Here is a 15806-nt window from a genome sequence, read left to right on the forward strand (position 1 = left end):
TTTGTTTATTTTCTTTTGTTTCCTATTCTGACATCGGACTCGGACTTCTCTTATACTGAGTTTTACTGTGCGTACTGTTGTGCGTTTGTTTTTTCTACATTGGCTAGAGGTATAGGGGGAGGGTTGAGATCTCAAAAAACATGTTTAACCCCGCCGCATTTTTGCGCCTGTCCCAAGTCAGGAGCCTCTGGCCTTTGTTAGTCTTGTATCATTTTTAATTTTAGTTTCCTGTGTATATTTTGGAGTTTAGTATGACGTCCATTATCACTGAACTAGTATACATATTTGTTTAGGGGCCAGCTGAAGGACGCCTCCGGGTGCGGGAGTTTCTCGCTGCAATGAAGACCCATTGGTGGCTTTCGGCTGTTGTCTGCTCTATGTTCGGTTTCTTGTCTCTTTGACACATTCCCCATATCCATTCTCATTTTTATTCACATATAAAAGTGGTTTAACCAATTGTTCTTACAATGTAAAGGAAATGAATTCATATGTGTTTGACCACTTGGTCTTATTTTTAAATAGATATTCATGTGTGTTTAACCAATTGGTCTTACTTTTGAATAGATATTCATGTGTGTTTACTCAATTGGTTATTCTTTTGAATAGATATCCATGTTGGTTATACACCATAGGTATTTAACCAAATTTTATAAATCTTAAAAAGGTTAAATTCAAGATTGATTCCATCATTTTTATTTACCCAAAACAAAATTATTTCCTAGGCATCTCCATCAATGGTTCTTATTTCTAGATATTTTAAATACGTTTATTTGAAGAGTGGATTTACCGAATGTTTATTTTAACTTTTGGATGGTTTTCAATTCCTTTGTGGTTAGACCAGTTGTTCCTACATTTTAACAGATTCAGTTCCATATGTTCTACTTTTCCGTTTTTGTTCTTACTTGTACGTGGGCTCCAGAAGGAAAACAGTGTAAGTGCTCCTACTTTTAGAATTCCAGAACGATTTCCCTGTAAATTTCTTAATTATGTAACGGTTGAATCCATTAAAGTTTAATAAGTTTAACGTTATAGAAAAATTAAGGCTTTCCTTCGCACTTCATTCCCGATTCTCAAACTGTATTACACGTGAAAATCTCTCTCAGTGGCCGTATGGATATGATGCAAAAAACGGAGTCCAATATGTACGTAATGAGCTGCAATACCACAAAAACATCCCTCACACTGTTTATTAATGATGGATCATTTCTAATGGATAGTAGTATAAAAATCCTTAACACAGATGTCACTGTATGAGTAAAAATCAGGAAAAAAATAACATTTAGAGCACGACGTTTATTTTTCATTTTATATTGCATAGTAGGTGTTGGGAACATACTGGTACTGATTTGAGCTTCTCTAGTCTGGTTTGGCTTTACAGAAATTACATGTATCCCGACTGATTGAGATTGCTTTCTTACATTACGAAAAGTTAATATGCAAAACAGTATATCATTAAAGAGTGTGACTACAAATATGGATGAACCAAAAACATTAATTTCTGGTCGAGAATGAAATGATTGCAGGGCATAACAGTCTCCATCGCCTATTGATGTGCCAGTTATAATTACCATACACGAAACAATATTAGCCACACTGTAGCAGCAATAGAACCGAGTGTCTTTCTCCGCTTCATGATAACGGATGTAGGGAATGGTAACGATGATTGATAACGATCAAAAGACAGAACGGCTGTCTGCACAAATGATAGTACCGTACTAAACATCACAACGGTAAACACTATAAAACAAACATATCTGATTTTTTCGGAATATGTTAAGATTACCATAGTATATCCAAATACACTTGTCGATCCTATTAGATTAACTACAATTAACGGTATAAGTAGTCTATAAAATGGATTTTCTCTTAGCTTTTTTGCTGCTAAAAATCCTAAAAGCACTACACAATTCAGTACCATCGTCATTAACCCAATTCCACAATTAATCCTAGCAAATGTAAAGTTTTGAGAAGGGCTTACCCAAGGCGCGTCACTTGTCACATTCATGATACAGCCTGAACAGTCGATGGAATTGTTCACACTGCTATTCTATATTTGTTTAAGTCTTAAAGAAATTTCTTATTATGATATCATATTCTATGGTTCATGCATCAACATACAATGTATACTTTAACTTACAACATAATCCTTTTGATGATATCTTTAACTGGTATAACATATGAAATTTTACCAAGACCTCACTTCGTTATACAAGATAATTTTCAACCTTCTGCTTGAAGTTTCGTTAGTTACTGTTTGTCTTCATTACTGTTTAATTTGTCTTATAGATTATCACCGACCTGAGATTAAAATTAATCACAGGTATTATGGTAACATTAGCTAAATTTGATCTGAATTCGCTTCAAAGCCTGATCATTGGCGGTACTGCTGATTATGATTATGAGACATAATCACCTACAGATACGATACCTAATTACTTATATTTAAAATAATTAGGAATTGTGAAAGAGGATTGTATAGGAAACAATCAAGTTATATACTACAAGAGAAATATAAGAAGATGTCTCTATCCTTTATTACGGTATATATAAGATGAAGATATTTTGTCAGTCCGAAGACTCATTAAAAATAATTACACTACAATATGATACCATGTTTTTTTTATCGGACGAAATGTTCTTTTTGCTCGATCAATTTTGTCAATAAAAACAGCTGTCATATACTTGGGAATTAAAATTAGCTAGCCACTAAACCTCGTTTAACCCACCCTTTCGTTCAGAAAATAATGCCTGTACTAAATCGGGAATATGACAGTTAATTTTCATTCGTTCCGTTGGTTCATATAGTCGACTGTTTAATTTTGACAAGTTCCACTAGCTTCTCCCTATTTGAATTTACCTTTGATGTTTTTTTGTTTTGTTTTTTTTTTGTTTTTGTTCATACGATTTTTACTATTCAAATGTTTTATAATTGAATTAATTTCAAATTGTAAGTCAAAACCAAATTTTAATAATTTTTCAATAAGATGTTCGGGAACGATTCATTATTAATATAAATTTTAGCAGCTATCCTTTCCGGAACACTTGCGATCACCTCGTTTTTTTTGTGTTGTTCATGTTGCCCAGTCTTTAGTTTATTTGTAGTGGTTTGTAGAGAGCTTTTTGTCTTTTGGAGATATTTAGTTTCTGTCATGATTTTGACACTCTCTTTGCGACGTATTCTCTTTGACATATTCCGCCTCTTTTTTGACTTATCATTTAGACCAGACTGTAACGTTTTATTCTTTCGATATGTCATAAAATAATTAAAATATATAGAATGAAGAAATATTCTAGACCGAAAAAATTCAGAGGTAAAAAAATGGACAAAAAGCGAAAGAAAATCTATAACAAAACATTCTGTACTGTGCAAAGGTTTGGTTGTTCCAATTATAGGTTGTATGTTTCATTAAGATGATTAGACACAAAAAAAAAAAAAAAAAAAGAATGACCAAGTATTTTGTTTTAGGGAGGAATAGATCATACCTTGTAAAATAATCATTCTGATTTAAGCAAACAATTCTATGGAACTGATTTTTTCTAGATTGTTGATTTCTTGGTAGTCAACATATTATTTACGTTTGGAGGACGTATTTTTCAAATAACAATCGATATTCCCATGGGAATCAACTATTCTCATCTTCTTGCAAACTTGTTCATTTATTCATATGAGATTAACTTCATACAGGAGTTTCTTATGAAGGATAAACAGAAGCTAGCATTATCCTTTAACTTCACTTTCTGCAATATAGATGATGTCCTCTCACTGAATAATTCAGAGTTTATATAATATGTTGAACGCATGTAGCCCATCGAATTTGAAATAAAGGATACATCAGATACAATAAAGTCTGCCTCCTCATTTGACTACATTTATTATTTATAATGAGGGTCAGTTGAGAACAAAAATTTACGACAAAAAAGATAATTTCAGCTTGCCAATTGTGAGATTTCCATTTCTATGTAATGTTCAACATTCCAGCAGCACCTGCATACGGAGTATATATCTCCCAGTTGATAAGGTAATCCAGGGCTTATATTTCCTATCATGATTTCCTTGATAGAGGGTTGCTGCTCACAGGGAAGCTATGAAACCAAGAGTTACACATTATGAAGTTGAAAGCATCCCTTTATACATTTTACGGACACAATCATGATTATGGAATATCTGTTTCACAGATGACGACGGATCTGTTCCAATTGTCGTAACTACAATTACGTCCCCTTTTCCCCGAATGCGACCTAACAAAGTAGACTTGTCACCGGGTTTGTACTTTCATAAGCAACACGACGGGTGCCACAAGTGAAGCAGGATCTGCTTACTCTTTCGGAGAACCTGAGATCACTACCAGTGTTTGCTACAGTTTGTGTTGTTTATTCTTTAGTTTTCTATGTTATGATTTGTCTACTGTTGTTTGTGTTTGTCTTTTTCTTTTTAATTCATGGCGTTGTCAGTTATTTTCGACTTATGGCTTTGAATGTCGCTTTGGTCTCTTTCGCCTCTCTTTTAAAAGACGTAAAGTACAGCAGTTCTTTGAACAATGGCAGTTAGCTGTATGAATGAATGAGTAAATAAATAGTTTATTAGAGTGCAACCTGGATTTATACAATGTAATGTACATTTAGTATTAACATACTAATTCACTCAGGCAAATTTAAATTTTATAAATATCAGATATAAGAAAATGAGTTCAAAAGATAACATGTAGAACTATATAGTATGGAACGCCACAGCAGCCTTATGATAACGATAATCATATCATTAAGGGTAGAGATATATCATGAAGCAAATGTTCTATACTATAACGACATTTGACTATACTACTTTGTCAATTTGTTATATCACTTAGATAAATTTATATACTACAAGACGTTTTGATATAACATTGAGTTACCTTTTCATACTACTCTGTCATTTTACTTTGTCATGAAGATATTCTTTCATACTACAAAGACATCTTGATATAACATGGAGCTACCTTTTCATACTGATTTGTCATTTTACTATACTATTATGTGATATTGCTATATCATAAAGATACATTTTATACTATAAAGACATCTTAATATAACATTAAGCAACTTTTTCATACTATTTTGTCACCTCGGTATATAATTATGTCACGTTACTATCTTATTACGATAAATTTGTATACTATACTATCATCTCGATATAACATCGAGCAAATTTGTCATACTATTCTGTCATATTACTATCTTATAAAGATATATTTCAATATCAACCTACCAATTTCTTATACCACGAGTTGTCAATCAAATACCAGTAGACTATTTGATTTCGCTATAAGACCATTTCATCGTACTATAAGACAATTCAATAAATAGCGGCGAAAATTCCGCGCAAAAGTCATCAGCAACATCGATTGTGATGGCAGACGACGTGATAAAAAAATGCCTTGGAGGAAATCGAGTTGCAGACCTTACGGTATTGATTTTAAGATGAAAGAATCTATCGACTGTAGTGTTGCATTTACCCTCAGCGATGTGGAGTTGAAAAGACTGTGTCGACACGATAGGCGACAAATACAGGTTTGTACCCCCCCCTTTCAGTTTGCTTTGTTTTTTCTGTCAAATTTTATATTACCTGACCTGAAAGGTTCATCACTTGGCGTCCGTCATCAGTCCGTCCGTCCGTCTGTTAACAATTTACTTAAAGATCTTCTCCTCTGAAACCACTTGACCAATTTAAACCAAACTTGGTCGCAGCAATGGTCCTCAGGCGGTCCGAGGAGTCTTCTGGTTTGGTATTGTGGCCCTGCCAGTTTTCTGAAATCTGAAATGAGGGACCATTTTTTGAGGAGGGGGACTTGTGAAAATTGATGTCTCCATTTCTTGTCCGAGCCTTTTTAAATTTAAATTGAGGTTCACTCTCATGGAAATCTTAGTTGAGCTCGATTTTCAGAAAAAAAAACTTAAGTGAGAGACCTTATTTTGGGAGGGGGACTTGTAAAACTGCACGTAAAAACTGATATCGCCTGGATAGCGTCTCCATTTCTTGTCAGAATCTCTTCAAATTTAAACTGAGGTTTACTCTCATAAAAACCTTGGATGAGTTCGATTTTCAGAAAAATCTGAAATGGGGGACATTGTCTTTGGGAGGGAGGGGACTTGTAAAAATTGCACATAATAATTTGTTAACACAGAGATATGTCTCTCCTTTTTATTTTTTTGATAGTAAAAGGCAAATGTCGAAATCAAAATAGCAATACTTTTTACATGTGAATTAAGCGAGGGTACATGGCAAATTAATCTCCATGGAAATGAGATGTGCCAAAGTTAATACAGCTGAATACCAAATATCATTGGCCTACCACTAGTCGTTTCCCATTAACTGACCTATTCACAAACTAATACATGTAAACTAAGCAAAAGTTTCAAAGTCAATAGACCATGACTGATTACACTAAGCAAAAGTTTCAAAGTCAATAGACCATGACTGATTACACTAAGCAAAAGTTTCAAAGTCAATAGACCATGACTGAGAAGGTGGAGCCAAATAAAATTCGTGGAAATGAGATGTACCAATGGTTTTCCATTTGCATACCAAATATCATTGGCCTACCACAAGTGGTTCCCCAGAAACTTTTTTTTTTTTTTTCTAAAATCACATTTATTGCACTATTGCTGTTATGATGATACCATGTCTACAGCATTTGACAGGGCATCCCTGTAGGGTTAGTTTTACTGAACAAACAGGAATATGTCCCCAGAAACTTACCTAATCACAAACTAATCCATTGTTGGCGACACCGCCGCCGAAGCCGGAAAACTGCATACCTTTGTCCAAATACCGTTTCGATTCCTAACATCACTGAAGAGACATTAATTGTCGAAATCCGGATATGGTGTACAAAAACCTTTGCACCTTTTGTTTGCGGTATATCATCTTTTCCGCAAGTTTATTGTTTTCTGTTTTGTATTAAATTTATAATTAAGATCCATTTATTACATCGGTGATCCGTTTCTTTGGCAATCGCCAATGGCAGTCAGTAGGGTTTAAGAACATTTGTTGTTCGACCTGTTAGTCAAATGCGTTTTGTTAAAATATACTTTTTCACAATTTTGGTCTTTTGGAAAATGTTGTTTGTGCTGTATTTAGACCCCTCTAACAAAGAAATTTATTTTGCATGCACACGTATAAAAATTGCGGTTTTTATCCAACGCAATCATAGGTTTGAACGTTGTTTTCAATTTAGACTTTTTTATATTTTTTCGTTTGCGGTATTTGGAAAGCCATACAATTTACCTCAATTTAGGATAGACTCTTGAATTTGAGGAGTCAACATAGGATGAACGGATCATATAAACCCGAAGGCAAATATAATACAAGCCCAAACGAAAAAAATAAAAAAAAGTCTAAATTGAAAACAAGGTTCAAACCTATAATTGTGTTGGATAAAAACCGCAATTTTTATACGTGTGCATGCAAAACAAATTTCTTGTTAGAGGGGTCTAAATACAGCACAAACAACATTTTCCAAAACACCAAAAAAGTGAAAAAGTATATTTTAAGAAAACGCTATATATATATATATATATATATATATATATATATATATATATATATAAACAAGTCTAAATTGAAAACAACGTTCAAACCTATGATTGCGTTGGATAAAAACCGCAATTTTTATACGTGTGCATGCAAAACAAATTTCTAGGTAGAGGGGTCTAAATACAGCACAAACAACATTTTCCAAAAGACCAAATGAGTGAAAAAGTATATTTTAACAAAACGCATTTGACTAGCAGGTGGAACAACTGATGTTCTTAAACCCTGCTGACTGCCATTGGCGATTGCCAAATAAACGGATCACCGATGTAATAAATGGATCTTAATTATTAATTTTATACTAAAAAGAAAACAATAAACTTGCGGAAAAGTATCCGGATTTCGACAATTTGGTACAAAATCCAGTACAAAAGGGTTGTCGCTGAAATACACATTAACATAGGAAAAATTCAAGAGTCTATCCTAAATTGAGGTAAATTATATGGCCTTCCAAATACCGTTTCGATTCCTAACATCACTGAAGAGACATAAATTGTCGAAATCCGGATACTTTTTCTCAAATTTATTGTTTTCTGTTTAGTATAAAATTTATAATTAAGATCCATTTATTACATCGGTGATCCGTTTATTTGGCAATCGCCAATGGCAGTCAGCAGGGTTTAAGAACATCAGTTGTTCGACCTGCTAGTCAAATGCGTTTTGTTAAAATATACTTTTTCACTCATTTGGTCTTTTGGAAAATGTTGTTTGTGCTGTATATATATATATATATATCAATTGTTTTATTAATGATTATGTATTTCAATTTTCCGAGGGATAATGCAAACTGCTTACTATCAATACCGATTGTTTGATGGATCTAAACACTATCTTAGCACTATATCGTGACGTGCTTGATGTCAATAATACACAAAAAGCTATTAAACCTTGTTTTACATAATAAAATATTATATTTCTAAAACAATACTTTGTAATACGTTGAAGTTTTTATAAATCAGACGACGTTCAAACATTGTGTGTTTCAGCATCATTACAAATTGTTGTTTCGTTGGCATTTTTTGATACATCATTGAGTTCAAGACATAATTCTTCATTGAAAGTCGTTATTTGAACATTTAGCGATTCTTTGCTATGTTTATTAACCTCAGTATTTAAATCAGAATACGGTTGTTTTTCTGGTAAGGACTTTTCGTTGTCTATCTCGTTTTGTAGTGTTACTTCCATCATAACTAACGAATGGTATGGATGTAAATACCCCTCACTGTCAGTACCACCAGTCGTTAACTGGTTACCGGAACTTCTCTTACTGTCGTAGGTACTATTTGATAACGATTCTAGACGCATGTTTTCTTCTTCAATGTCAATATAATCGTGTTCCTCGTCTTGTATTTGATTATTTTCTTCTTGACCACCAATTTGTTGTGTCAACGGTATCCCCGATTCTGACGTATTTAATGATTGCTTTCGTTTTTTTCGACCCTTCCAGCAGACGAACATAAAAGTTATTGCTAAAAGTATAATCACCAGAACACTGCCGACACCAATGGAGAAAGTTATTAGTTGTCTTTTTATTAAATCTGTAAGAGAATAAAAAAACAAATGTAATCTTTTATGTTTCAACTGGTCATCAGAAGACGAAACAACGGCATACATACATGTAATCTGGTCAAGAACCCTGAAAAGATTTCTGCGTCTCGTCGGTAGGATGTTGTCGAGCCTTAATTACCGATTATCAGGTTGTCTGCATATTGATATTGTAAACTATAAGCTGCGAGTCACAATATGAAGTTTTTTGTCGAATGGGAACGAGTTCACAAAGGCTTCATATGGTAACGAGCAGCTGATATTTTACAATATAAATATGCAGACAACTTAGTCTAGATAATCGATTTATCGGGTTGCATTTGCGTATTTTGCATGATAGAAACAAGTATTTTCTTTGTTTCACCAACAAACCGGAATATTCGGTTTCATTCATTATGATGTCGGTGATATGTCCGGGTCAAAATTATTAAGGATGTTCGCTCCTCTTGTTTTTTTAATTTTTGCCAGATATTCGGAATCCTCTGGTTTTATCCATGTAGTGCCATTAAAAATTTGCACACTCGCCCCTACTATTCTTAGACTTTCCATAATTTGACTACATATAGTTTAACATGTCATCTTTGAAAATCTTATAAAATCCTTGTAATGTTTTCATCGTTTTTGAAAGAAAAAAGATGCCAATGTTAAATGTATGAAAAATCTAGAGAGAATTATTTCTCGCCAAATTTTCAATGGCTTATATCTGGAAAACAAGCACACGGACCCTTCATTTTTTTCTGCATTTCTAATTTCTTTATTTATATACTATCATTTTATAACAGTCTTTTAAAAAGCTTGTTATTTTGAAACAGAGGAGCGAACATCATTAAGCCTTCCATCCTCAATGCATTGTTGAGGTTTTATTGATGCGTTCATTATTATTGAAATAGCATGCTGTATTCAAAGATATTCCTGCAAGTTAAATATTCTTTCAAATAAAGCTTGTTCATATAAATTTTAAGAAACACATATTTAGCATATGGCCATTTGAGGTCAAATATGTGCATCATGAAATTTTTCTGACATCACCATGGCATTGTCGTTTGTTTTGCCATATATCTGTGTAGTAAAAGGATAACTATTATATACATGTATCTTTCATCAATGCATCACTAAAAGCCAGATATGAATTATGAAATACACAAAAATTCAATTGCCATTTGGAGAAATATGAGATAATTTTAGAATAGTCTAGTGCCAGAATGACGTCAGGTTTAATCGATGCTCTCTTTCAATTAGTCAATTAAAATAACGTTAGACGTTATAAAAAAAAATTCGTTTAGCGCCAAAAAAACGTCAGGTTTTGTCTATGCTCTCTTTCATTTAATAATATTAGACGTTATAGACTTGTATATCCGTTGATTAATACTCAATCTACTTAATATTATATATTTAGATAAATGTACCTTGAATCTTATGATCTTCATTGATACCGTGCTGTGTTTGAGTTTCAACTGTAATCTGTTTGGTCTTCATTGTTGTATAGTCTTTGACAACTCCTAGATGTTTTCCTAATTGCAAAATGTCAAAACTTATATCAGTACACGAAGATAAGGAGCTAAATGTTTACCAGTACATTTACCTATATAAATAGTATCCATTAGAGACAGAAAGGATTACCAAAAGAATATGCACAATACGTACAGGTCTTCAGCAATAAAGTATATACATATAAAGTATCAACATGACAACCAGCGAGAGAGCGCATTGAGAGTATGAGATTGTCCAATTACCAAAAAGACTCAATGAGAACATTCAAAATCAGTATACGCATAAAAGCAAGGAACAGAGTTGTATTTCTGTTCAACATCTCAAATTCACATCGAGGCCTTCAGCATGGGGTGAAGACTCTCAACTTACTTCAAATTCAATTTGGTCCATACCTTTAGCATTGGTAGAATGCCATGCATGATGATTTTGTCTGACAGAGTTTCGCTCTTTTGGTAACATAGTCTTGAGCATTGGTAAAATGTTCAGACATACGTCATTGTATTGTATGAACTTCATATATTCAGAGAAAGCAGCCCATCTGTGCATTTTCGGAGATATTGAGAGACTTTTTATAAATGGTTCAGGTGAGACACTCAATCTATAAAGGTCTTCGAAATAATGTTCCTTGGAAAGAAATTGTAGGAACTTGGTGAAAACATAAACATATTCAATTCAAGATATTAGCAATTGTTCCTTTATTTTATTATTTTCATTTGACCTTTTAATAATTTATGGTAAAACAAATATTACAAATACATTGCAAATTTAAATGATGACGAAATTTGACTTTTGATATCATTGGAACCGTTATTATTTACTGTAACAGGATCATGCTGATTGTACGGAATAATCAAATTAAACAATTACTAAAATTTCAATACATACCTCTTATTTTACTAAAACCCATCTCAGTAACATAATACATGTAAACATGTTTAGTACCATATGTGCTACCAGTGCTATTCGATGATGAAACACATCCACGGAATCGATCACACCTAAAAAATCACAATTGTACAAATGTTTTTGAAAATTATGACATGATGAACATTAATTCTTATAGTTAAGTCGCGTTTCATCATGTGATACATCATACGATGTTAACATGTATGTATAATTATACTACTCCATTAATTGACATGATCGGACAAGGCACGAATGATTGCGTAGTATGTAGTATTACTTATTTCACATTGTCTAACTCATAATCTGAGGGTTTTGGTGAACTAATAACCTACATTGTATGTGAATCCCATTTTAGAGCATGACTTTGTTGGTAAGTCATCTAAACTACGCTTGGTCATGCTAGAGTTAACACACGATTATCTTTTAAAAAATTAATTTCAACCAGTTTGTATACCTTGAGATTGCAAGTATACAATGAAACATATTTTAATTGAATATATAGACTTTTCTGATATCCGGAAAAACTATTTTAATGTAAACATTATGCATGATTTATTTGATAATTTTCCAGTCGAAATAATTGTTTCATTTTTAAAAGAAATTGGAATATATTCCAAAATTTGAATTTGTTGTATTAGTTTAATATGATTTTAAGTTGTTATTATGTTATCTTATTGATGAAATTTTATTTGTAAATAAGTAATTTCGCTTTAAACTAAAGTTTTAGTAAATTGAAAGACTTTTTGTCTGATTTAAAAAAGAAAACCGTCTTGTTATAATATTTAAAATAGCTCTCGCCGCGATATAGCCTTTTTGTGCTGATGCGGCGTAAAGCAATCACCAATCAATCACTCAATCTAAACTATGCACATACGTTAAAGTTAACTGAGCTTTATCGGTAATATTACGTAATTTCTATATATATATATATATATATATATATATACAAGTCTAAATTGAAAACAACGTTCAAACCTATGATTGCGTTGGATAAAAACCGCAAATTTTATACGTGTGCATGCAAAACAAATTTCTTGTAAGAGGGGTCTAAATACAGCACAAACAACATTTTCCAAAAGACCAAAAAAGTGAAAAAGTATATATATAGTGTTCCTAGTTTTGCCAACTGTTATTGAAATGGCGAAAGGTCCTTTTGGTTTAAACCTTAAACTTGAACAGTTATTTCATAAACAAATCATATAACGTCATCTTCGTTCTAACGATTATCTGAAAACTTCTTATGTCTCTTTGGTACACATTTTCCTTCGTATTGCCGCTATGTGATATATTTAAAAAAAATTATATGAACACGTATCCGTGCTTAAGACATGGGATACCTCCAGTGCAGTCTGTAAACAAGTGAATACTTGTGTCGTTGAGTTTGTGAATATTTCTCACCATTACCTTTCATCCTGATTGCATTCACATTTTTCAGCACATTTCAATCCGTATGCTTCCCCTATACATGGCGTGCACCACAACCCTGCTTTTGATGTGAATCCAATTTTACACGCTGAAATAAGTTAACTACATGGTATTGAAAGTATAAAAAAAGGTGCGTTTAGACAGTTCTTCCATAATTAAATTTTCAATAACATTTATTTTTGCACTTTGAAATTTCTTTGATAAGTTAATAGTCCAGTACTATTTCATAGTAAATGTATGCGTTGACTGGTTTTGTAACGGCATTTTAAGTATGTTTAGTGCATTTTCTGACATGATCTTTATTCCACTGTCTCACTAATACCCTTTTTTTGTTTCAGTGATGAAGACTAAAACGGGGAACTTTGATTAAAAAAATGAAGATTTTAGTTAACTTTATTAATCAATACGAGTTTTACTAAATTTTTAAGGCAGTTCAGTACCCTGTAGCTGTTCAAAATTGCATTGGTCAATGAACTGTTTGAAATCCTCATTGAGTAGATATGTCTCAATTAAGGAAAATGGTACATGGTATACCAATTCCTACAAAGACAGGAAGTTTCAAAAAAGGGAATAGCGACACTTTTATATGAAGAACCCGAAAATAACGAGAAAAGTATTAAAAGGATAATTTCATACAATAAACAATTCTCTACAAGTGAAACTTTTACAGTTGATTTAAGAAACGGGATGACAAACTATATTCAAAATCATGTGTCATTCTATGTTGTGATGTTACACTATTGTTTCAGATAAGGGTGAAGGTTTGGTACCATTAAAACGTTTAAATCCGCTGCAATTGTTTGCACCTGTCCTAAGTCAGGAATCTGATGTTCAGTAGTTGTCGTTTGTTGGTGTTGTTCATGAGTGTTTCTCGTTTCTCGTTTTTTATATAGATTAGACCGTTGGTTTTCCTGTTTGAATGGTTTTACACTAGTAATTTTGGGGGCCCTTTATAGCTTGCTGTTCGGTATGAGCCAAGGCTCCGTGTTGAAGACCGTACTTTGACCTATAATCATGAAAATGGTTTACGTTTATAAATTTTGACTTGAATGGAGAGTTGTCTCATTGGCACTCATACCACATCTTCTTATATCTATTCAAAGGTCGAAAACAAACTGACAAAAAAAAACGAAAAAAAGACAAACAACAGTAGACAATGCAATGGCAAAAAATAAAGAAAAACGAAAAAAAGACAAACAACAGTAGTACTGTACACAAAACACAACATATATAATAGCTAAATTTGATACTACATATATCTGAAGTGTTAGGTTTTTAAAGAAAAATATTCAAATGATCAAGCTATTCCACCTTCTTACATATATCCGGTTCAGATTGAATTTTTGAGCTAGCATATTCACAATGCGATGTAGTACAAGGCGGGGTCACATTCTGAATCGTATCACATTTAGTTAAATTTGTATGTTCGTCCTCACTAAATTTTGGAGATCAATGACCAGTAGATACCCTTTTCAGTCATACCAATTCAGATATTCAAGTTTATATATTTGAAGTGTGTATGAAAAAAACAACATAAAGTTACAGATAATGTCAAGTGTTTCCATTGTGATTTTATTTCAAATGCGGAAACTTTCATCATGTTTTTTTTTTTAATTTCAAGTTCTGATACAATTATTATGTTTGCTTAAAAATAGATGACCTTGCTAACATAAAAACATGTTTAGAGCTAACAGAAAGAGAGAGATTAGAATGGGATCGAAAATAATAAGAGAAAAAATACTCACATTTAAAAAAAAAATAAAACATAAAAAAAAAAAAATGCAAACAAGTAGAGGGATCTGTAGAAAAAAAAATGCTCTTCTTATTGTCTACCGATCAATTATAAGAATGTCAATAAACATTTCAAATTTTTTTTTATAGTTTTGCAATACGAGCATATCTCTTAATCTAAAAAACACACTGTTTTGCAGCGTTTGCATCAAACAGAAGTATATAGTTTTAATCAGTAGTACAGACAAGCACACACAAGTGTTCATCAATAATGTACTGCTAGGTACTGGGCTTATATATTTTACACAAAATACGCGTCTGCTGTTTTTTCAAAATTCATATTTAAATGGGGTAAACTATGTCTGTTTAAGTCTACATGTTTTTTTTAAGATTCTTTAATTTTTCGTTAGGCACTCACCTTGACATATTTCAGTTCCTTTCATTTCATAGTTATCACAACAAAAGGTCTTTTTGAAATAAAATGAACGACCGTTAGTAGAGGCACTGCAAAGTAAAAGTTCATTTATCAAATGCTTATAAAACTTAATACTATGATTGATTTAAAGTACATGTAACAGTTGTTTGCTTAACGTCCAATGGCAAATAGTTCATGCATTTGCAGGACCAGAATAAATCTTTTGGTTTAATATTAAGATATAAAATATATTATACTGTGATTATCGTTAATTTGATGTAGGTTCTGATTAAACCATGCAACATACATTTTATTTCCAACTATTTTATTAATTCATATAACCAAATAACGGCTAGTTTGGAGAGACATACATTTTGTACAACTAATGTTAATAAATAAGTCCCCAAACTATACAGGTAATACTATGCAAAAAAATAATCCCCCTAAGCTAGGCAGTTTGGTTCAGATATTAGTCTGTTGAATGTGTTTTCAATTTCATTTTTATTGCACTTAGTAGCTGTTGGTACTTAGTACAGTTTGGTATACATTTTGATAGATTTTACCTTTCAAGTCGACTGCAGACCCCTTCTGTTCCGCCATGATTTACAGGAAGGTAAAGAAGGTAGATGAACAATATACTATACACATCCATCATTTTTAAATGATTGCAGAAATGAATAAATTTTTAATTTTATTTGCGGATCTACACAATGTCATTGAATC

General features: G+C 32.4%; 1 protein-coding gene across 1 annotated transcript; it reads right to left on the reverse strand.

Annotated features, from left to right (window-relative positions):
* Window positions 1–10507: 10507 nt before the first annotated feature.
* LOC127715949 (uncharacterized) lies at window positions 10508–15806 on the reverse strand. The gene is made up of 5 exons (XM_052222055.1): window positions 15647–15806; window positions 15087–15172; window positions 12917–13025; window positions 11492–11604; window positions 10508–10626 (listed from the first exon to the last, which is right to left on the reverse strand). The coding sequence occupies exons 1-5, from the start codon at window positions 15736–15738 to the stop codon at window positions 10508–10510; spliced, it is 519 nt and encodes a 172-aa protein (XP_052078015.1). The 5' UTR covers window positions 15739–15806.

This window comes from Mytilus californianus, unplaced genomic scaffold (genome assembly GCF_021869535.1).
Source record: "Mytilus californianus isolate M0D057914Y unplaced genomic scaffold, xbMytCali1.0.p SCAF_9, whole genome shotgun sequence".
Taxonomy (NCBI): domain Eukaryota; kingdom Metazoa; phylum Mollusca; class Bivalvia; order Mytilida; family Mytilidae; genus Mytilus; species Mytilus californianus.

Coding starts and splice junctions, on each gene's coding strand:
- LOC127715949 (XM_052222055.1), bottom strand. CDS start 15,738: ATGATGGATGTGTATAGTATATTGTTCATCTACCTTCTTTACCTTCCT. Junction 15,173..15,646: donor GTCTGCAGTCGACTTGAAAG/GTAAAATCTATC, acceptor TTTACTTTGCAG/TGCCTCTACTAACGGTCGTT. Junction 13,026..15,086: donor AGGAACTGAAATATGTCAAG/GTGAGTGCCTAA, acceptor AACTTATTTCAG/CGTGTAAAATTGGATTCACA.